Source organism: Zingiber officinale, chromosome 8A (genome assembly GCF_018446385.1).
Source record: "Zingiber officinale cultivar Zhangliang chromosome 8A, Zo_v1.1, whole genome shotgun sequence".
Lineage (NCBI taxonomy): Eukaryota > Viridiplantae > Streptophyta > Magnoliopsida > Zingiberales > Zingiberaceae > Zingiber > Zingiber officinale.
The window spans coordinates 11449571-11471944 of NC_056000.1; the positions used below are offsets into that span (position 1 = coordinate 11449571).

Here is a 22374-nt window from a genome sequence, read left to right on the forward strand (position 1 = left end):
CATCTGAAAGCTGCAAAACCAAACTAGCAATCTAGATCGACCTATTGGATGAGAGATAGGAGGTCAGTAAATCCATTCAGTTAAGGGTATTCAAAATGAACTACATGTTTAGCTGTTGTAATTCAAAAACTAAGACTCAGGGTGATCTTCACAGTGTTGATTATATTCCCGTGAAGGCCCAGCCGTTGAATTGGAGAAGATTTAACTTCATGGTTGATTAATCAATGTTTAAAATTAATTATTTTTTGTTTGTCAGATCTGTAAAAATCAAGTCCAACTCAGGGTTGAGAAAACGTGTGGAATTTCCTTGTTTCTTAAAAGTATCGTAGTTTGTAAACTCATCGTCATCACCTTGAGAAACGGGTGGAATTTCTCAATTGCAGTTTTTTATAATTTCTTTTGTGGATTATTGTTTTGTAAATTGTGAGTGTAGATTTGCAGGCATAGCAACCTTTTTTGTTGTTTTTTTGTCGTATTAATTTATGAAATTGCCCAAATCGATCTATTTTCACGGGCTACAGGCGAGGCTTCTTTTCCCTTCGTAAGAACAATATAATTGGATTACGGATTATGAGATAAACAGGAAAACAAAAAAAAATAATAATAATAAAAAAGGCGGGAAGCAAGGTGTAAAGGGTAGCTGTCGTATTCTCTTGGAAAGATCCTTGTTTTTAACTAGATTGAACTAATGAAAGAATATACACAACCAGCACTTTACATCGACTAACTTTTAGATCAGTAGTCACATGATTGTAGTACTAATTATTTTTATATTTATGTTGCTTTTTTGTTTTAAAAAAGAACAATAAGGCCAACAATACTTCTCCCGAAGTTAAATGCATTAGGGGGAAGCTTTACATATTGGATTAAACTAATAGGACAGTTAAATAACTTAAAATTGAGCTTCAAAGTTGGGCTTCAAGGTCTTGCAGCTGCTTGAGGCACCAAGAAAATCATGTTCCATCGAAGGATAGTATTGTTGGAAGTATGGCCTCATACCGCCAGACAGTTACGGAATTTCTTCAACTACCAATCATTGCCATTAAAGTCCGCTTATGGAATTTGCTTAATCATTATTATCAACAAAACTATTCATATCTAGGTAGCAAAAGGACATGAGTGAATGAAGGAGACAGCCCTCCAAATCTCTAGTATTATTTTCTATTTATAGCCGAATTTGTTAGGGTTTGGCACAGCAATTTAAACAATGATGATGATTGAATTCATCATAGCATATGCCTATTCTATGGGTGAATGGATCCTACAAATAAAAAGGTGAAGTGAGAATAAATAAATAAAAATAAAAATGATAGATATATCTTTTTTCTAGCATAAATCTCTCTAAATATATATTTTCTATGCCCACTAACAGAATATATTGATTAGCCGGTGGCAAATTTTTATTTCGCAATTTACTTTGGAAGATACTAACTAGAGCATGCTTGGTCTCCACTCATTAGCATCAACCTATCAATGCATTAAAAGGAGGGGTTGGGTTGGATTGTTAAACATGTGATTGTTCATCTCCTACCAAATGATTACAAATGAAGGAGAGATCTAAAATATTCTGTTTTTTTAGGGAATAGTCTGGGCACAATGATAAAGTTATTACCGTGTCAGTTCACATATCGAAAGTAGTCTTATTGTAAAATTGTGTAGAATGAAACTCTCATTGATAGAAATTTCAACACCTGCGTACCTTTATTATTATTATTTTAAATTAGATCTTGATGCTCATCCTTTTGATATATTTTTTTTAATGAGATGTAAAAAATAAGTAGTTTTGGCTCCCTTTTACTTTACCATATTGACTTTAATAAATACGACAAGACAAAACAGGTCAATTCAACTGTTTTGATCGCCCTAGAATGGAGATTGATATACAGATTTATTATAATGGAGTTGGATTAATTTTTAACGAACCTGTATTTTTAGGAAAAAAAAATTCTGTCACTATTTAATTATTTGGCGCTTAATTATAAATTAATTTTATAATTTAGTATAATTTGAGAATGAACTATAAAAATATAAATATAATTATTTTTTACTACAATATAACTTGTTGTCATTTTTACTTTACCACTGATACCGTTAAGTTAACTGACTTAAAAAATAATAATGTGATAATTCTCAGGTCACATTTTGATCTATTATAATCAGAGAAAACACGACTTACTTACGGTTTAAAATTTAATAGAGATTTTGATGATCTTAGACCATTAAAAAAAACAGATAAAACTTCTGAGAGGGCATACAATTTCTTGGCCCTGAACAAATTGAATTGGTGGCAGAGATATGGCAGCATCAAGTTCACTGCAACTACACGACACCAACATCCATCAACATGTATGAATAAAGAGGTGCAAGAATTTAATATTTACCATTCCCGCCATTGAATGTATTGTCGATGCACATGCCACGAGAGGACACAGTCTTGTGCACTGTACGCCAGGGCACATCATGAGTAGCTCGTACAGCAGTACCTCTATTTCACGGTAAATTCGGGTAAAATAACAAAGAAATAATGATAAAATAGAGAAAAAATTTTTATCACAATTTGAATTTTATGTGCAATACTCATTCATAAAATTTTTTATTTCTACTCCTTGCATGTAAAGTTTTATTTGCTTCAACTCCCTCATGCAAATATTATGACCTAATTACCCCTAAGATTTTTTAGGTACAAAAGGTCAAAAATGAATATAATTCCTCTTAAATTCAACACTTTACATTAGAATCGAGTATATTTTCTATTAAATTGAGCATATTTTTTTTCCTGTTTTAATATAATTTCTCCTAAATTCAGCACCACGTAAAAAGAAAATCTAGTATTTTTTTATCCAATTAAGTATCATTTAAAGAAAATCTAGTATATTTTCTATCCAATTGAGTATCATTTAAAGAAAATTTAGTATATTCGAGTATATTTTCTATTAAAATGGTCCTTCATATTTTTTAGATATAAATAGTCTAAAAATGAATATAATTTCTATTAAATTGAACATTTTAAACTAGAATCGAGTATATTTTCTATTAAATTTAATAGGACTTTTTTCTTATTTAATATAATTCCTCCTAAATTCAGTACCATTTGAAAAAAAATTAATATATTTTTCATCCAATTGAGTATCATTTTTAAAAAATCTAGTATATTTTTCATCCAATTGAGGTGGAAAAAGAATCGTACTCAATTTGATAGAAAATATACTAAATTCTAGTTTAATGTATTGAATTTAAGAGGATTTATACTCATTTTTAGACTTTTTATACTTAAAATATCAGGGGCAATTAGGTAAGTAAATTAGACTAGGGAGTGAAAACAAAGAATTTTACCAATGGAAAATGCATACAAAGCTGTGTTTACTAATGGAGACTGCATGCAAATTTTCCCAAGAAACAAACGAGCTAATAAAATATTTTGTAAAATAGTTAGAGATTATTTGTTTTTATTAAAATAAATGCATTTGAATATTGTTCTAGTGAAATACTCTGGATGGTTAACCATCAATCAACGAATAATCCGATACTCATGTTCTCCATAGGTTACCAATGAGGAAGGTAAGATGAATCAGACATGAACTTCAATAGAGGATTAAATTAACATCGGGGAGTCCTGACAAATCATTTCGACTCTCAAGTTAAAATTTTTTTAAGATAGTATATAAAATGGAGGAGTAGAAAAGAATAAAATCGAGTGGAGTCAAAGAATGAGAAAGAAGTAATTCCTTTATATATCTTTATCTTTATTAGAGTATATATACGGTCAAAAGAACATTTCCACGTCAGATGTTGCAGCGGCTGCATGCTCCTTCATCATCCTCATAGGTGCTAATGAGCGGACCAGATCCGACAGCTGTTAATTGTCCCACCATCAACCAAGTACCAAGTGTTTGTAGAAGAGCATCTAGGGACTAGATCTGACAACATCATAATCGCCTTTTCATTCATCCGGTACCATATGTTCTAGGATATTTGTAGGGAGAAAGTCTTTGATAAGGCGATTACAAGCCAAGGTAAGGCGTGAGTCTGATATGAGGATAAGGAAAAGAGATCTATGTTGGGTGGCCTCATGTATAGATGAAGTTGGAGAATGAAGCCGAGACAAAATGTCGGGATCCGAGATTAAGATTGAGTCATGGAAGATGTTGGCAGTTGAGGTCGAGACAAGATGTTGGGATCTAAGACTAACACTGAGTCATGAAGAATGTCAACAGCTGAGGTCGAGATAGGATGATGAGATCCGAGATTGAGATTAAGACTGAGTGATTAAGGATGTCGACAATTGAGCCCCAGACATGATGCTGGGATCCGAGACATGATGCTGGGATCCGAGGGTGAGACTGAGTCATGTAAGGTGTCGACAATTGAGGCCGAGACAAAATGTTAGAATTCAAAGCTGAGACTGAGTTATGTAGGATGTCAACAGTTGAGGTCGAGATAAAATGCTGGGATCCAAAGCTGACACAGCTGAGTCATGGAGGATGTCGGTAGCTGAGGTCGAGATAGAATGTTGACATCTGAGACTGAGATCGAGTCATGGAAAATGTCGACAATTGAGACTGAGATAGGATACTAATTATGAAACTAAGACTAAATCATGGAGGATGTCAACAGTTGAGGTTATTCGACATGATTTTTAAATAATTAGTTTGATTTTATTTAAAATTACTAAAAATTTCCAGTATTTTTTAACAATTAAAAATAAATTTTAATTTTTCTAGAAAATCTGAGATTTAATGCTTAAATTAAATTTTATTTTATTTGTAAAATAATTACAGTAAGAATATGCAAACTTGGATCATTTGTGTACATCCTCCATAAATTCTTTCAAAAAAAATTTCTATTACTTTTATTTTTTGTTCATATATTTTTGATTTTTGATGTGACAAAAAAGAGAGTAGTGTTAAATTAAGGGGAGGACTTAATTGCAAAAATATTTTTATTCTATTGTACTTAATTACAATAATTGTTATGACTATATAAATTATTATTTTTTATCATAAACAATTTTTTGTTTGTTTACTCTAAATTTAACTCGAGTTTATGCACATAAAAAATAGGGGATTGTAAGTACACTATATTAGTTTTGATGTTGATCAACGGAGTTAAGTTAGGTCCTGAATGTTTGATATCTTAATTATGTCTAAGTGTACATGAACTTATGAACAAAAAAAATTTAGCCGAAGACGCAGCGAGTGAGAAGGATGACACGGGAAGGGAGCCTACGGGCTCAATGCAGTCATGACTTTTCATTCCAAACATCTTTAATCTATTCATATCCACGCATCAAGCCATATTTGAGGCATAACCATCTGGAAATTTGATTTCTTTCAATCAATTACATAAAGCTTGCTTGCCATCTTTGTCCAATAATGTATAACAAGCCTTTGGAAATATATTAGTTATTTCATCTTGATGCAACTCTGGTCTATTGACTAGTTCTTTTAATTCCTCGCATGATTTTGCAGTGTCTTTTGTTCTTCCAAGCACATTCATCACAGTGTTAAAGATATTATCGAAGAAATTTTTCTCAATATGCATAACAACTAAATTATGTCGAATAAGCAGATATTTCCAATACGATAACTCCAAAAAAATATTCTTTTTCTTCCAACCACACTTGCACATCCTAACAATATATTTATTTATCTCATCAGAACCAGATTGAGATACTGGTAGAAATCCATAACTATCAATTTGCTCAATGATTTGTTCACCTGAAGCATGGAGTGGAGGGGGCTTTCTGACTACAACATTTTTTAGGAAATTTTTCTTATTTCGCCTAAGAGAGTGATCAAGTGGTAAAAATTTACGGTGATTATCAAACCAAGACACCTTCCCACTGTAAGGTAATGAAAATGCATCAAAATCAGTCATGCAGTGTGAGCATGCTAATTTATCAGCCGTGATCCAACCCGACAACATTGAGTATGTTGGAAAATCACTGATCGTCCATAATAATGCAACATGCAATCTAAAATTAGTTTTACTTGCAATATCATAAATCACCGATCCTACATTCCATAATTCATTTAATTCGACAATCAGAGGTTGTAAGGAAACATCTATCTTCTATTTGGGATTGGTTGGATCAGGAATAAGTACTGTAAGGAACATAAATTCATCTTTCATACACATCCATGCATGGCGGTAAATTGTACGGTGTCAATATAACCGGCCAAGATGAATATTGTTGCCCTGATTGTCTAAATGGCTCAAATCCATCTGCAGAAAGTTCCAATCTCACATTATGTGGTTCCATTGCAAAAGTAGGAAATACAGCATCTAGATGTTTCCATGCAGGTGAATCAGAAGGATGACACATTATACCTCCATCGTGCTCATGCTCATGATGTCACTTCATATGGCAAGCTGTAGCAACAGATGCATACAAACGTTGAAGTCTAGCAGTTAATGAAAAATAATACATCACTTTCCAAGCAATTTTTTTCTTCTTCTACTCTGGTATGCGAGTATCATGCTTATAATGAGGGTATGTACAGATTTTGCATTCACGCAGATCATTGTCTTCATTCCAAAATATTATGCAGTTATTTATACAATAATTAATCTTCTCCACAGGCAAACCTAAACCTCTGATCAATTTTTTTGTACTGTAAAAATTATCCGTCATTATGTTATCAGCAGGAAGTAATTCTGACATCAACTGACAAATGTCATCGTAACATCTTTCTGAAAAATGATGTTCTGCTTTCATATTTAATAACCTTGCAGTAGCCGATAATTGAGAATGACTAGAGGGAATGTCTTTCCACACTTCTCTTTCACTAGCCTTTTAACATTTCATATAGTTGCTGATATTCAGGTGTTGGTGTTTCATCTATATTGGAATAATTAACTGCAGCATTCATCGCATCATGAACCATTAATTGCATTGCAATATCAATATTAGTTGATGCTTCAGGAGCAGTAACAGTTGTCCTAGATGACAAACCACTAGAAGATCCAATTGGTTCATATAAATAAGGCTCTCCATGACAGTACCAATTGTAATAATTTGACACAAAATAATTTCTACATATATGCATTTTTACAGTATCCTCATCACGGAAAGTTTTATTTTGACATTTTTTATGATTCCATGGACACCGTAACTCAGCACCATTCATACATTCAGGGTGACTTTTAGCAAAGTTCACAAACTATTCAACTTCAGTAATAAAATCATTTCTGATAAATCCTTTTTCTAATCGATTGTACATCTAAATTTTGTTCATAGACATTTTCACCTAAAACTAATATATTGAGAACTAGAAATTAACATACATTAACATACTAACACAAAACAAACAAACAGACTATATTATGTTATAAATTAACATACTAACATAACATATTTCTAAATTTAACCATGTTAAATGACATGCAGTATAATTTAGTAAATTTTACTTGAAGATGTGTAGGTTAACCGGAGAAGAGCAGCAAATGTTACATGTTTACAAAATAAAAATAATTTAGCCTAAAAATTATGACAAAAATAAATGACAAGTTGCTCGCGGCAACAAGCACAACCTGCCGGCCAGCTGGCGGCCGACACAACAACCAACAGTCAACTGCAGGCTAGCATAGCCGCTAGCAGCCAGCTGCCGGCCAGCACAGCCGCCAGCAGCCAGTTGGCGGTCGGCGATGGCCGGCGCAGCCGCTATCGTCGGCCGCCGGCAGGCGCACTGGTGGGCGCAGCCGGACGCCGTCGGCCGCCGCTTGTGGGCGCAGGCCGGCGGCAACTACCGATCGTAAGAAAAGAAACAAAAAAAAAACCTAACCTGCGATCAAAATCGGGGAGAACGAAGGAGTCGGCCGCGCGCGTGAGGGAACGAGGGAGGGGTTAGGGATTTTTTTAGGTAGCATTACCGACAGAATTTTAATTCCATCGGTAACTTATAATTTTACCGACGGAATGAATTATTCCGTCGGTAAAATCCTTGATTTTCCGATGGAATTTTTCCTTCCGTCGGTACCAATAGGGTTTATCGACGGAATGAATTATTTCGTCGGAAACATTATAGGTTACCGACGGAATTAAAATTCCATCGGTAACCCCGTCGGTAATCCTGCTTTCTTTTGTAGTGCGAGAGACGAGGAGCCGTGGAAGAATACACCGGTAGAGTAAGAAGGATATGCAATGTGCATCCGAGGGGCGAGAAGCCGGAAAGAAGACTACTCGAGGAGAATGTTGGAGTTGGATTTGGGCGAGCTCAACTTCTGCTGATTGGAACATCACCCAAGCGAGCAGATCAAAGAATGATCAACTTTTGATGTTGACTATTCGAGGCGCTTCAAATGACTTGAGGTGCCTCAAATGACCAGAGTTAGAGTTATTGCTGCGGATGACAACAACGAGACTTGAGGCGCCTCCATTCACTTGAGGCACCTCTGAAGTGAAGAGACATTGCGACGCAGATAAGAAGTGTGAATCCATGTCAGTTGAACCAAGGCATCCTCGATGAACCGAGGCACCTCCATTGCCGCCAAATCAGCTTGAAGCTGTTGCATGAAAATAAAGTTCAGCTCATTGGAGGCACCTTGAATCATTGGAGGCGTTCCGAATTGTCACGTCAGCAAAATGGTCATTTTGACCAGTGGACTATAAATAATGTCTTAGAGCTAGTTATAAAGTAACACACTCTGTATTCAATTTTGCATTTCATTTTGATCTTTCAACTGCTATTAAGGGCTACTCCGCCTTCGACTTTGTTGAAGGAGGAGTTTAATAGTGCGTTCCAAAGTCTTAGATTAACAACTACTCAGGTTGTAACTAAGTAAACTTTTGTCTCTTTTCTTTTATATTATTATTGTTTTTAATTAATTAGCATGCCCTTGCTAAATAAGTTGCAAGAGAAGTTGTAAATTTAATTTACAGGCTATTCACTCTCTCTAGTCATTCTACCGGGACCAACAGATATGTCTCACCTCTAGGAGCTTGGTGACTTCACCGTGAATTACCATATCTTGTTGAGGTGTAAAGTGCCACTTCTTTTGCCGAATAGACCTGAGGTGATGCTCCATCACCGTGGTTGCCACGCCAGTGTCTTCGTGGGGTGACCAGGTGAAGATGTCATTTTTCCTAGGATGCAAGATTCCGTCAGATCACATGTAAAAAAAAAAGATTAATATTACACCTAGCGAGTATCTTAAAGCTAACGACAATTTACCAAAAGGGGTATCCAAATTTTTGGATTTACCAAAAGGCGCATGCTACTTTATTATTTACCAAAGGATACACCTTTTTACATATTTTTCCCATTCGACCCTCCTGATTTCTTTTTATTTTCCTAGGATGCAAGATTCCGTCACATCACATGTAAAAAAAAAATTAATATTACACCTATCGAGTATTTTAAAGCTAACGACAATTTACCAAAAAGCGTATCCAGATTTTCGAATTTACCAAAAGACGTATGTTACTTTGTTATTTACTAAAGGATGCACATTTTTACATGTTTTTCCCATTCTACCCTCCTGATTACTTTTCTTTTTATTTTTTCTGTCATTTTTTCTCTCTTCTCTTTCCTCCTATGCATGCAATATTTTTCTCTTTTCTCTCAGCTTTTTTCCTCTCTTTTGCATGTTGATTCTTCTAAAAATATTTTAACATCTCTGAGAAGTCGAAACAAATAATGGATAACATATTTAAACTCCTTGCAACGTCAGAAATCCAGAGGAACTGAAATGAGTGCAATCGAAACTTTCTAGGTCCATCAGTGAGTTTCGACATTCTATCATTCTATATCAGGCCTACATTAGGCCTGATATAATTCCATATCAGGCTCAACGTGGAGAATTTTAGTGATTCTTCCTTATTACATTTTGACACATCCGAGAAGCCGAAATAAATAATGGATAACATATTTGAACTTCTTACAATCCCAGAAATCCACATGAATTGAAATGTGTGCAATCAGAGCTCTAAGTCCATTAGTAGGTTTCAGTCAAAACCCACTGATAGACCTAGAGAGCTCCGATTGCACCCATTTCAGTTTCTGTGGATTTTTGGGGTTGTAAGGAGTTTAAATATGTCATCCATTGTTTATTTCGACTTCTCAGAGGTATCAAAATGTAATAAGGAAGAATCATCAAAATTCTCCATGCTGGGCTTGATATGGAATGATATCAGGCCCACGTTGGGCCTGATATGATTCCTATAAGGCCCAACGTGGAGAATTTTGATGATTCTTCCTTATTACATTTTAACACCTCTAAGAAGTTGAAATAAACAATGAATAACATATTTGAACTTCTTACAATCTAAAAAATTCACAGGAATTGAAATGGGTGCAATCGTAGCTCTCGAGGTCCATAAGTGAATTTCGACCAAAACTCACTAATGGACTCAGAGAGCTCCGATTGCACCCATTTCAATTTTTATAGATTTCTAAGGTTATAAGGAGTTCAAATATGCTATTCATTATTTATTTCGGCTTCCCAGAGGTGTTAAAATGTATTAAGGAAGAATCATCAAAATCTCCACGTTGCGCCTGATATCATTCTATATCAAGTCCATATGGTCCTGATATAATTCCATATCAGGCACAACGTGGAGAATTTTGACGATTCTTTTTATTACATTTTAACACCTCTAAGAAGTCGAAATAAATAATAGATAGTATATTTGAACTCCTTGTAACTCCAGAAATCCACAGGAACTGAAATTGATGCAATTAGAGCTCTCTAGGTCCATTAGTAGGTTTTGGTCAAAACCTACTGATGAATCTAGAGAGCTCCGATTGTACTCATTTCAGTTCCTGTGAATTTCTGGAGTCGCAAAGAGTTCAAATATGTTATTCATTTTTATTTCGACTTCTCATAGATGTTAAAATGTTTTTAGAAGAATCAATGTGCAAAAGAGAGGAAAAAAGAGGAGAGGAAAGATAAGAAACATTGCATGCATAGGGGGGAATAAAAGAGAGAGAAATGACAGAGAAAATAAAAAGAAAAGTAATCAAGAGGGAAGATTAAGAAAAACACCCTAAAAAGATACATCTTTTAGTAAATAATAAAATAATATACGTCTTTTAATAAATTAAAAAATTTATATACGTCTTTTAATAAATTATCGTAAAATTAATAATAGTCACAATCTTTTATCTCGTAGATTCCAAAAAAAAAAAAAAAATGGTTTAAAAAATCAATTTATTTAATCAGTAAATTAGTTTATACATAATGTTAATATTTTTTTTATAACAAAAAATTAACTTGCATCCAGCTGTCTTTAGATAAATCTTGCACCTAGTTTTAAATATAGGTCAAGTTTGTTCATCGTAAAATTTAAATATTCTATTATTAATGTTCACTGTATTCCAAAGAAATTGCGCCTTTTACTTATGATCCATCGCAGTTAATGTGTTTGGGTGAATTCCCCAGACAGAAAATGCCATCCGTCGTCCACAATGAAGCTGTACCCTGCTATTTGAAGCAATTAAATGTGAATTATTTCATAGCAGGTGCTGACCGAAACTTCAAAAGTAAAAAATACCGAGAAGAAGTCGGATATGCTGAAGCCTAGAGGAAGCGACTGGTGGGAGATCGCCATTCATAACTCTTCAAGACACATACATATACAGAGCAGTGTTCTAGGAGATGTGTGTAGGTCTGGATCCATCAGTATATTGATATGAACAGAGACCCCATGCAGGCAGGCACCTCGCATGCACTGCTGTCTTCTTTACGCACCCTCCGAAGGAAGGTTAATTATCAGAAAACTCCACCATCAAACTCCAAATATGTGATTCCAGAATTTTTCTACCCTTCCCAGAGAAATTACCCTCTGTATATCGAGACATACCATTGTCATTATCCTCTGCGGCCCCTGTGGGCGCCCTACAAAACAACCACGGGAAATAAGGAGGCTCCCGTAAGATTGACATCACCATAGTAAACACCATGTGATGAGGAGGAAGAAACTAACAAAAATTTCTTAACTCCCTCCCTCCCTCTGCTTTTCTCTGTTCTTGTCTCCATCTTCACTGGTTCATAGGTGAATCCTTTCCTCCATGCCCTCTTTCGGTTGCCAAGATTCTCCTCGTGTCCCTTTATCATGCATTTTAGACCATCTTTTTTCTTTAGATAAGCCTTAAACCGTTTGATCAACGAATAGGAAGACAAAGCAAAGATAAGCAAAGCCAGCTCCATTTCTTTCCCTCGTGCCTTTCCAGCATCTTTGTCTCTGGGAAGTAATTAATCCATCCTTGATTCCTTGTTTGTCTGTTTACGTTGTTCCAGGTTAATTATCGAGGATGCGGTAGATAGTGGAGGTCCTCTCGATGAGCTGTGATGCTATTTTTTAGCTTCATTTGCTTTGCTCTCTTCCCCAGGATCAATCTCGCTTTCCTTCACATGCATGGCTACCAGTGGCGTGGCACCACAGGTTTATTGCTGCTTCTCCTTACCCCCTCCCCTCCAATTCCCTTCCTGGTTTCTTCTTAACTTCTCTATCTTCTACCTCGAGATCTCTAAGGAGCTACAAATTGAAGAAGAGAGCGCCTTCCCCCCTCCAAACAAGTGTTGCAGGCGTTGCTCACACAGGCAGTAGCAATTTTTTCTCCATATTTCCTTTCCATTTTGCCTCTTCATCTCTTCTTGGCTTCTAGCTCAAGCTCGTAAGGGGGCCACAAATTGCACACAAATGTCGGCGGCTTGGCCTCTTGATCGCTCCGTCAGCTGGACATGATTTGCTCCAGAGAAGCACCAACATGATCTCGAAAAGTTGGAAGCTCGAGAACAAATGGGAGGCTTCCAGTGGTAGATCTGTTACTTTGCTGCTGCTAACTTTTCTTCTCCAGATCGGCACCACGCTGGGCCTCAACGGAGATGGAGAGCTGTTGCTCAAGTTCAAGTACTCCGTTCTCAGCGACCCTATGGCCGTGCTCAACGACTGGAACTTCTACGACCACACGCCGTGCTCCTGGAATGGAGTCGTCTGCATGGGATTCCTGGAGGCAGCTGCTTTCAATTGGAGTCCTCCTGCGAATAGTGGCGGCGGCAGCAGCAATGTGGAGGTTTCCATGGCTTCTAGAGTCATCGCCTTGGTCCTGCCAAACTCCCAGCTCTTGGGCCCCGTCCCCACCGAGCTCGGCCTTGTCGAGCACCTCCGCCATCTCGACCTCTCCGGCAACATGCTCAACGGTACCCTCCCGTCCACCCTCTTTAACGCGTCCGAGCTCCGCGTGCTTTCGCTGGCCAACAATGTCATCTCCGGCGAGCTCCCGGACTTCGACGAGCGCACCGCCAACAGCAGCCTCCAGGTGCTCAACCTCTCCGACAACGCGCTGACCGGAAGGTTGCCGTCGAACCTCTCGCGGCTTCCGAACCTCGCCGTCGCTTCCCTCTCCAACAACTACCTCTGCGGAGAGCTCCCAGTCGGCGGGTTCAAGCGGTTGCAGTACTTGGATCTCAGCTCAAACCTCATCTACGGCTCCCTGCCGACGGAACTCGGCGGGGGAAGGCTCCGTTACTTGAACCTGTCTTACAACCGACTTACTGGCGCCATCCCGCGGGAGCTAGGGGCAAGAATTCCGGCGAATGCTACGGTGGATCTCTCGTTCAACAATCTCACGGGAGCGATACCACAGGGCGGTGCTTTCGGCGCCGAGAAGCCGATGGCTTTTGCTGGAAACCCGAACCTCTGTGGGAGGCCGCTCAGGAACCCGTGCACCATCCCTTCGTCTCTCTCCACCGCTCCTCCCAATTCCTCCAACGTGGTCCTGCAGCCGCCCAAGTCTCCGCCGGCATTTGCCGCATTCCCCAAGAATCCGGATGGAAGCACTCCAGATGCGGCCGAGCAGAACACCGCCAGCCGAGGATCGCTTCGACCGGTGGCAGTTATCCTGATCACGGTGGGTGACTTGGCCGGCATTGCGATCCTTTTCGCAGTGTTCTTGTACGTATACCATGTGAAGAGGACGAAGAGGCAAAATCAGCAAGAAGAACGGCAACAGCAGAAAGAAATTGGAAGCAACGGGTTAAAGAAAGAACGCCCCCCTCCGGCTTCAGCGGCCGCAGCAACAGCGGCAGTCACTAGTGAGACCAGAGTGATCAGATCGCTATCTTGTTGTTTGAGGAAGAAAAGTGACCACGGAGACGACACTGAGGAGACGTCAGAGACGTCGGAGTCTTCGGATACGGATGCGGAAGAGGAAGAAGAATCGTCCAAGGGCGCGAAGGAGGGGGAAGACGGCAAATCCAACCATCCGCAGCTGAAGCAACAACATGCAGAGGCTACTCTTGTCATCGTCGACGGCGAGACGGACCTTGAAATAGAAACTCTACTCAAGGCCTCGGCTTACATCCTCGGCGCAAGCACGTCGAGCATCGTCTACAAGGCGGTACTCGCCAACGGCACCGCCTTGGCTGTGCGCCGGATCGGGGAGAGCAGCGTCATCAACAAGTTCAAGGAATTCGATGCCCAGGTCCGCGGGATCGCCAAAATTCGGCATCCAAATCTCCTCCGCCTCCGGGGATTCTACTGGGGCTCCGACGAGAAGCTTCTCATCCACGACTACGCAACCAATGGCAGCCTCGCCAATATCTCATTTAGCAGTACGCGCCATTCTCTGTTTTCCTCCCCTTGAATTTGTAGATCCGAAATCAAGCCCTCAAAATGTTTTCACAAACTCTTCTTTGCAGAAAAGCTCGGATCGTCGCCTTTACATCTGAGCTGGGAAATGCGCCTCCGGATTGCTAGAGGCGTGGCGAGGGGCCTCGCGTATCTCCACGAAAAGAAGACCTTGCACGGCAATGTCAAACCAAGCAACATTCTACTGGATTGCGACATGGAGGCCAAGATCGGAGATTTCGGCCTCGACCGAGTGATGGCCGGCGCCGGCCCATCAGCACGGCAGTTCGGGAGCAAACGCTCCATGCACTCCTCGATCAGCTTGCCGGATCTATCGTCGGCTACCGGAGCCAGCCCATCGGGCGGCTGCGCCTCGGCTCCGGGATTCGCCCCGCCGCCATACCAGGCGCCGGAGTCGCTAAAGAGCCTGAAACCCAACGCGAAGTGGGACGTGTACGCATTCGGAAGGGTGTTTCTGGAGCTGATCGCCGGGCGGGTGTTCTCGGACCTGGAGCTCTGCCGCTGGAACGCAGGCTTCGTGGTGGAGGAACGGAACCGGGTGGTGAGGATGGCGGATGCCGCCATACGAGGCGAGGTAGAGGGCAAGGAGGACACATTGTTAGGCTGCTTCAAGCTAGGATTCGCTTGCTGCGCGATGGCGCCGCAGAGGAGGCCTTCAATGAAGGACGTAGTGCAGGCGTTGGAAAATTTGAGCTCCAGCTCTTGTTCTTATTCTTCTTCTTCTACTACTACTACTACTTGACTTCATCGACCTCTGTTGTTTTCTGTAGAATTGATAGCAAATGGAATCAGTGAGGTGCCTTCGACTTTCGATTCATTAATCTTTTGTTTTTTTTACAATTCTCAATCGGTTTGCTTGATCAGCTTGTTTCGCGTTTCACAAGTTCACTGAGTTGAAGCCACAACCAAGAACCGATAGGGCTTAAACTTCAGACACAATAATTAAGATAGAGCTCATTCCAAATGAAACAGATGGCTTAATTAGAACCAATGTTGCAATTAATCATTAATGGCCCAACACGACTAGTTCTTGGTTGAACTCGAAGCTCTCGTCCGCGTCTTCATCAGTGGCAGCCTCCGTCACGATGACGGCTGACGACGCCACCCCTTGGCTCTCCTGTGCGGCGGCCTCGAGGGTCGTCCTCGTCGGCAACGGGCGGGCATCCGCAAGCAAGATGCTCGATTCCGTGAAGGCCATGCAGACGAGCAGAGCGAGGACGACCACCGCTCTGAGGGAGGCGGCCATTGCCGACGTACGGACGCCGACTTCGCTCACTGGAATTCTTAATTAAGAGCTAGCCGGGGATGGGACGAGGAGCGAAGGGAAGGGGTGGAGGATATTTAAAAGGGAGGGTTGTTGAAGACGAACGGTCCAGCGGTTTTTTGTTCCTTGTTTAGGGAGGGAGCTCATTGAACGGCCGAAATTCACCTCTTGACCATTTCTCGATGAGTTTAATCCATTCAAACCAATAAATTAGAAATTATTTTAAAATATAACATTGGAAAGATTGATTCTATGCTTGCAAAATCTAAACAATCTCAACACAAACTATTGTTCTGCAGTTATCCAGCATGGTCGACAAACCTTTCTTTACATTAGTTCGCATGAACAACACAATAAAATGTATGTGCTTATTTCAACGCCATTGCAGAGTGGATCGCACAATTGTTAAGGGGAAATCGTGTAACATAAAGGAGTTGAGCTGAGTGGTGAAGTATTTAAGTTTATTTTATAAAGTAATCAAATCGAACTGATTTTAAAATAAACTAAGTTTTTAAATTAATTGTTCAAGTTTAATTTGATTTATTTTTTTATAAGTTTGAGTTTGTTTGAAATATAACTTGAGCTTGATTCATTTAGATGCTATCGAGCTCTCAATTCAACCTTGACTTGAGCTTGGTTCGTTTAGATATTATCGAACTCTCAATTAAAAATTGTTCGATTGTTTGAGACTTTTAGTTGTTTGTATTAGAGAATAATTATTAGTAGTAAATATTTATTTGTTTCCTAATTATTAGAGAATAATTATTATTAGTAAATATTTATTTATTTTCTAATTATTAGAGAATAAGTATTATCAGAAAATACTTATTTATTTTCTAGTATTTTATATATTTTTCTATTTTATATGTTTTCCTATTTTTCACTTGTAATGATATTTATATACCAAATATTATCATTAATAAAGTTCATGAATTCTATCGTCATTATGATATCAGAGCGTTAAACTTAACCGTAATCATTTTTTTTCTTTTCTCCACAATATTCACCAGCCGCTTTCTACGATGGTTGCCGTCGACGACATGACTTACCGACTATCTCTCACAAGTACTCCTGATTCACCTTCCGTCTTTGTGGTTTTCAACGTTAATACTCATGCACGGTTGAAACTCACCACCTCCAATTACTCTGCCTGGCGCTTGCAGTTCACATCTATCCTATTCGGATATGACTTACTGGACTTTGTTGATGGCTCACGTCCCTGCCCCCTGCGCAGATAATGCCTACAGACGCCACGCTCCCTTAGGCGAATCCTGATCATATTCTCTGACTTCGTCAGGATCAACTTCTCCTCAACACTATTATAGGTTTGATGTCTTAGCTTCTACTCTTGTGCGGTTTATTTTTTCATCAACTTCATCTAGAGACGCATGGCAGATGCTGGAGCGAACCTACGCTGCTCCCTCATAGGGCATGATTATGGTTCATCGTCAAAATCTTGTCAGCCCTCAATAGGGTAACAAATCTATCACTGATTATATGTAAGACATCAAAAGAAATATTGACGCTCCTGCACTTATGAATATCAAAGTTGACATTGATGAGCTTTCCATTCGTGTCCTGAATGGTTTTAGCCAAGATTACTACAATATCTCACATGCTCTGCAAGTTCGTGATGCCCCTCTTACCTTTGATGAGATATTCGAGCAGCTCCTCAGCTATGAAGCCTAGTAAAAGTCTTGACACCATCTCCATCTTTGATGCTAATGATTACTCTTGTGGCTCCAGCAAGGAATTCTCATAATCGGCATTCAAACTATCGTGGTGGTCGCCAACAAGTTCCACTGATGTCCCATCAATCATACCTATATACTCTTGGGTTGTCTGCGCGTCGTCCTGCACATCAGCTGTGTCCAATCTCAATCGTTATCTTGGACGCTGTCAGATCTCGGTGTCTAAGGTCACTTTACGCGCTAGTGTGATCATATGACTGCCTCGATGCTTGCTTTACTTCCGCCGACTCCTCGGCGTGCTCCGCGTTCGATATATAGTACACTGTTTGCACAAACTGCTGTTGATATTACACCTCCGTCTGATTCTCGGGAATGAGTGGTTGACTCTAGCGCCTCTTATCATGTCACTACTGATCTCACTATTCTCTCGTTGCATGAGCCTTATTTTGGGAATGATAGTGTCGTCATTGGTGATGATTCTGGACTACCCATTACACACACTGGTTCTTTCTTTTTCTCCACTCCATCTTTCCCTTTAGTTTTCTCTAATTTTTATTTGTGTCATCTATGTCAAAAAATTTGATTTATGTCACTGCACTTTGTGCTACTAATCCTATTACATTTTTTTTATTCCTATTTTCAGCTGTTGGATCGTCATACGGGAGCGACACTGGTTAGTGGGGTCTATAGAAAGGGTGTCTATTCCTGGCCAAAATTTACGTCTACGCTATCATCCCCTTTCGTCTTTTATGTGTCTGTTTCGTCATCTATTTCCTTATGACATAGTTGTTTAAGTCATCCGTCATTAGGTGTTTTGCAACGTTTTTTGTTATCCTTAGATCTTTTGTTTTCTGCAGATACTTTGTCTAATTTTTCATACACTTTGTGCAATATTAACAAGAGTCATAAATTTCCCTTTCATGAATCTAGTATTTCGTCTCGTGCTCCTTTGGATATTATCTTTTCTAATGTTTGGACATCTCCTATATCATCATTTGATAGACTCAAGTATTATGTTATCTTTGTTGATCATTTTACAAAGTATATATGGATTTATCCCTTACGCAAAAATCGGATGTATACTCTACCTTTATTACATTCAAAACTCTTATTGAAAATTGATTCTCGATGACTATCGAAACACTCTTTATTGACAATGGAGGTGAATTTTTAGCTCTTCGCTTCTTTCTTACTACTTATGGTATCAGTCACCTTACCACTGCTCCACACATTCCTGAACACAATGGATACTCTGAAAGTCGTCATCGTCATATTATGGAAACTTGTCAGAGCATATCTTACACTCAATTTCGAGCCTTATGCTTTTGCTGTGGCAGTCTATTTGATTAACCGCATGCCTAAGGTCGATTTTCCCCATATGTCCTCTTTTGAAAAATTATTCACCACTATTCTCGATTTTTCTAAGCTTCGAGTTTTCAGGTGTCTATACTTTCCGTGGCTGTGTCCCTACTCTCATCATAAGCTTGATTCCAAATCAACTTCTTATGTCTTCCTTGGCTATTCTCTCACCCAAAGTGTCTTCTTGTGCTATGATGTCACTCTCAAAAGAGTGTTTGTATCTCGTCATGTTAAATTTGTGGAGCATGTTTTTCCATTTTCCATCACCTCCTCCTTGGATTCCACAGTAATAGACATCGACTCTAAGTTCTCTGTCGTACCAGTCCTCTCATGGGACCCTCCGACATCGGTTCCACTAACTGTTTATTTGTTTTCTAGTATTTTATATGTTTTCCTATTTTTCACTTATTATGATATTTATATATCATATATTATCATTAATAAAGTGCATGAATTCTATCGTCAATTTGATTGGTTATTAAGCTTGATAATTTAAACTTATTTATTTATTTTATTTTATTATTTATTTAGTATATTGAAAAAAAATTTATTAATGAATATGGTTAATATTCATGAGCGTTCTTCATGAACATTAAACAAAATGAATACATATGTTCAAAATTATTTATTTAATTTAACCAATTATTCAATCTTCTTTATTTAATTATATATATATATATATATATATATATATATATATATATATTGAATTAACATAAATAAATTTTTATTAATCCAACCATTAAATTTAGTCTGGGTGATACATTCCTCCTCGCAAGGATCTGTCCAGTCGCGACGACCACTAAGGGAAGAAAATTAGGTGGTTGTACTTGTAACAGGATCCGCGTTCAAGAGCAACCTACTATCTGTTTCTTTAAATGCGATGACGACGACGGACAGTGAGGTCTTTAATGACGACACCGACGAATGCATTTATTGATTGACCTCGCAGCCTCATTTTCTGATTTCAGTCCCTTTTTGGATTATCGCAGCCTCATTTTCTGATTTCAGTCCCTTTTTCGATCAACCACTTTCTCTGTTGGTGAAATCTCAGAAGCTTTCAGATTAATTAACTAGTGAGTGTTGTCCAACTACAGTTTGTTAGCCTAACTATTAGGATAGAAAAAAACTGCTCTGCAGATTCTCTCCTACTCTCCTTTCAGCTCTTTATATGTTCGCTATATTCAGAAGACAATATTCCACACTGCAGAAATGGCTCTGAACAGGTTGCACTGTCTTCTCTCGGCACTAATCCTGCTCCATTATTCCTCCGGAGCTGGTGCCAAGATCCCAGCTCTCATCATCTTCGGCGATTCCTCAGTCGATGCCGGAAACAACGATTACTTGTCCACCATTGCCAAGAGCAACTTCAAGCCCTACGGCCGCGACTTCAAGGACGGAGTGGCCACCGGCCGGTTCTCCAACGGCCGCCTCGCCACCGACTTCCTCTCGCAAGACTTTGGCCTCCCGCAGTACATCCCTGCCTACCTTGATCCAACTGTGACCATTGAAGACTTCGCCTCCGGCGTTTGCTTTGCCTCTGCGGCTACGGGTTACGACAATGCGACCTCTGATGTGCTGGTGAGTTACTGCTTTTTCTTTAGTCTAATCATTTGAGAATGCACTTAACATCCTTTGTGTGTGTGTGTGTGTGTGTGATTGCTAGTCTGTTCTACCTCTATGGAAACAATTGGAGTACTTCAAAGAGTACCAGAGCAAGCTGAAGAGCTTGCAAGGTGAGGCAAAAGCACAAGAAACACTAAGTGAGTCCCTTTACATCATCAGCTTGGGAACCAACGATTTCCTGGAGAACTACTACTCGTCCTCCACCAGCCGGTCATCGGAGTTCCCCGTCGACAAGTACGAGGACTACCTCGTCGGCATCGCGCACGACTTCGTCACCAGCATCTACAACCTCGGGGCTCGCAAAGTGAACATCGCCGGCGTTCCTCCGATGGGGTGCTTGCCGTTGGAGAGGGCGATGAATCTGCTGGGATCGGAGCCGTGCAACCACGAGCACAACAAGGTGGCCGCCGACTTCAACTCCAAACTCCAGAGCATGATGCTGCCGCTTAGCAAAGAATTGCACGAGATCAAGCTGGTGTACAGCGATCTGTACACACTGTTCATGGACGTCGTCAAGGATCCATCATCGTATGGTGAGTGATCATGAGCATATATAAATTGATTTGATCATGAACACTCACCGTGATCTACAATTTTACCCCTCTTTAATTTACATGATTAATATTATTAATTACAGGATTTGAGAACGCAGAGTCAGGGTGCTGTGCCACTGGATATTTTGAGATGGGATACATGTGCAATGGATTCAATTCCTTCACTTGCCAAGACGCTAACAAGTACGTGTTCTGGGATGCCTTCCATCCGACGGAGAAGATGAACCACCTCATCGCCGATCGTCTCATGAACACCACCTTCTACGTCTTCTTGTAGCTTATTTTTTCCTTGAACAAAAATGTGTCTTGCGTACGTAAAAAATATTGTTGCCATGTAAAGTAGTAATTACTATTGCAATTGATTCTTGATGTGCTACTAAACACCAAATATGGGCCAGCATGAGTACCTAATTGAGAGGAATTTAACCTGAACATGACATTTTATTAATGTGGTCAGTCTTGCCAGGTCATCGGCTTATCATAGTCATAATTCATATCCCCAAGTCAGTCGCAAACATTTGCTCAGAAGATTATATTTTTAAAATCTCATAGCTCAGTGATTTTCCCAGAAGTCTAATAGTTTGTGTGCAGTTTTAACTGAAAAATTCCCTGCAAAACAAGACTAAATTTGAGGAAGATCTAAACACTTTAGTAATATAATGCAAACAGACTTACAGAAGATTATTCCAAATGACATACATGGTCACAATTCAGGGGCTTTTCAAAGAGTATTATTGCATTACACTTTTATTATTTAAATTTGTAGTATTATAAAAATGTTATTTAATTTAATAAATTGTTATTAAGAGTTTGTTTACAGTTTTGATAGATTTTAAAATTCATATTAAAATAATTAAAATTTTAAAATTTTAAACTATTTTAGAATTTATTTATACAGTGTATATATATCCTGAGATCGATGCATGGATGTATACTCATCTATTAAAAAATTCATATATATATATATATATATATATATATATATATATATATATATATATATATATATAAAAGGCTTAGGGGGTGCGGTTGCACCTTGAAATTCAAGGAAAATATTAATACGGTGGGAAAAGAAATAAAAAAAAAAATATAGTCATATCTTGTCTTGTTAGCAAAAAATTCCAATTAAAATCCTTTCAACCTAACCCATTTTTCTCTTTTCCCAAGTCAAATTTTCCTTTATTTGTTTTTCTTCTTCCTCCTCTAGTCCTGAACTTTTATTTTTCTCTTTTCATTTTTTTTCTTCCTATAATTTCTTTCATATTCTTTTTTCTAACTCTAATTTTA

General features: G+C 38.9%; 2 protein-coding genes across 4 annotated transcripts; both read left to right on the forward strand.

Annotated features, from left to right (window-relative positions):
- Window positions 1–12017: 12017 nt before the first annotated feature.
- Window positions 12018–15410, forward strand: LOC122012446 (probable LRR receptor-like serine/threonine-protein kinase At4g37250). 3 transcript variants are annotated; one of them, XM_042568990.1, is made up of 4 exons: window positions 12079–12385; window positions 12467–12543; window positions 12609–14556; window positions 14644–15410. In XM_042568990.1, the coding sequence occupies exons 3-4, from the start codon at window positions 12711–12713 to the stop codon at window positions 15333–15335; spliced, it is 2538 nt and encodes an 845-aa protein (XP_042424924.1). In that variant the 5' UTR covers window positions 12079–12385; window positions 12467–12543; window positions 12609–12710; the 3' UTR covers window positions 15336–15410. The 3 variants fall into 3 exon arrangements, with proteins under 3 accessions (XP_042424922.1, XP_042424924.1, XP_042424923.1); XM_042568988.1 differs by having other exon boundaries at window positions 12018–12385; window positions 12467–14556; XM_042568989.1 differs by having other exon boundaries at window positions 12094–12385; window positions 12476–14556.
- Window positions 15411–20029: 4619 nt separating this feature from the next.
- On the forward strand, window positions 20030–21475 carry LOC122012447 (GDSL esterase/lipase At2g04570-like). Its single transcript, XM_042568991.1, has 3 exons — window positions 20030–20488; window positions 20574–21066; window positions 21171–21475. The coding sequence occupies exons 1-3, from the start codon at window positions 20120–20122 to the stop codon at window positions 21362–21364; spliced, it is 1056 nt and encodes a 351-aa protein (XP_042424925.1). The 5' UTR covers window positions 20030–20119; the 3' UTR covers window positions 21365–21475.
- Window positions 21476–22374: the final 899 nt, after the last annotated feature.

What these genes read in the sequence shown, in the direction of transcription:
- LOC122012446 (XM_042568988.1), top strand. Translation starts at nt 12,711, where the DNA reads ATGATCTCGAAAAGTTGGAAGCTCGAGAACAAATGGGAGGCTTCCAGT. An exon ending in CGCCAATATCTCATTTAGCA is followed by an intron (nt 14,557 to 14,643) that starts GTACGCGCCATT and finishes TCTTCTTTGCAG; the next exon opens with AAAAGCTCGGATCGTCGCCT.
- LOC122012447 (XM_042568991.1), top strand. Translation starts at nt 20,120, where the DNA reads ATGGCTCTGAACAGGTTGCACTGTCTTCTCTCGGCACTAATCCTGCTC. An exon ending in ATGCGACCTCTGATGTGCTG is followed by an intron (nt 20,489 to 20,573) that starts GTGAGTTACTGC and finishes TGTGATTGCTAG; the next exon opens with TCTGTTCTACCTCTATGGAA. An exon ending in CAAGGATCCATCATCGTATG is followed by an intron (nt 21,067 to 21,170) that starts GTGAGTGATCAT and finishes TATTAATTACAG; the next exon opens with GATTTGAGAACGCAGAGTCA.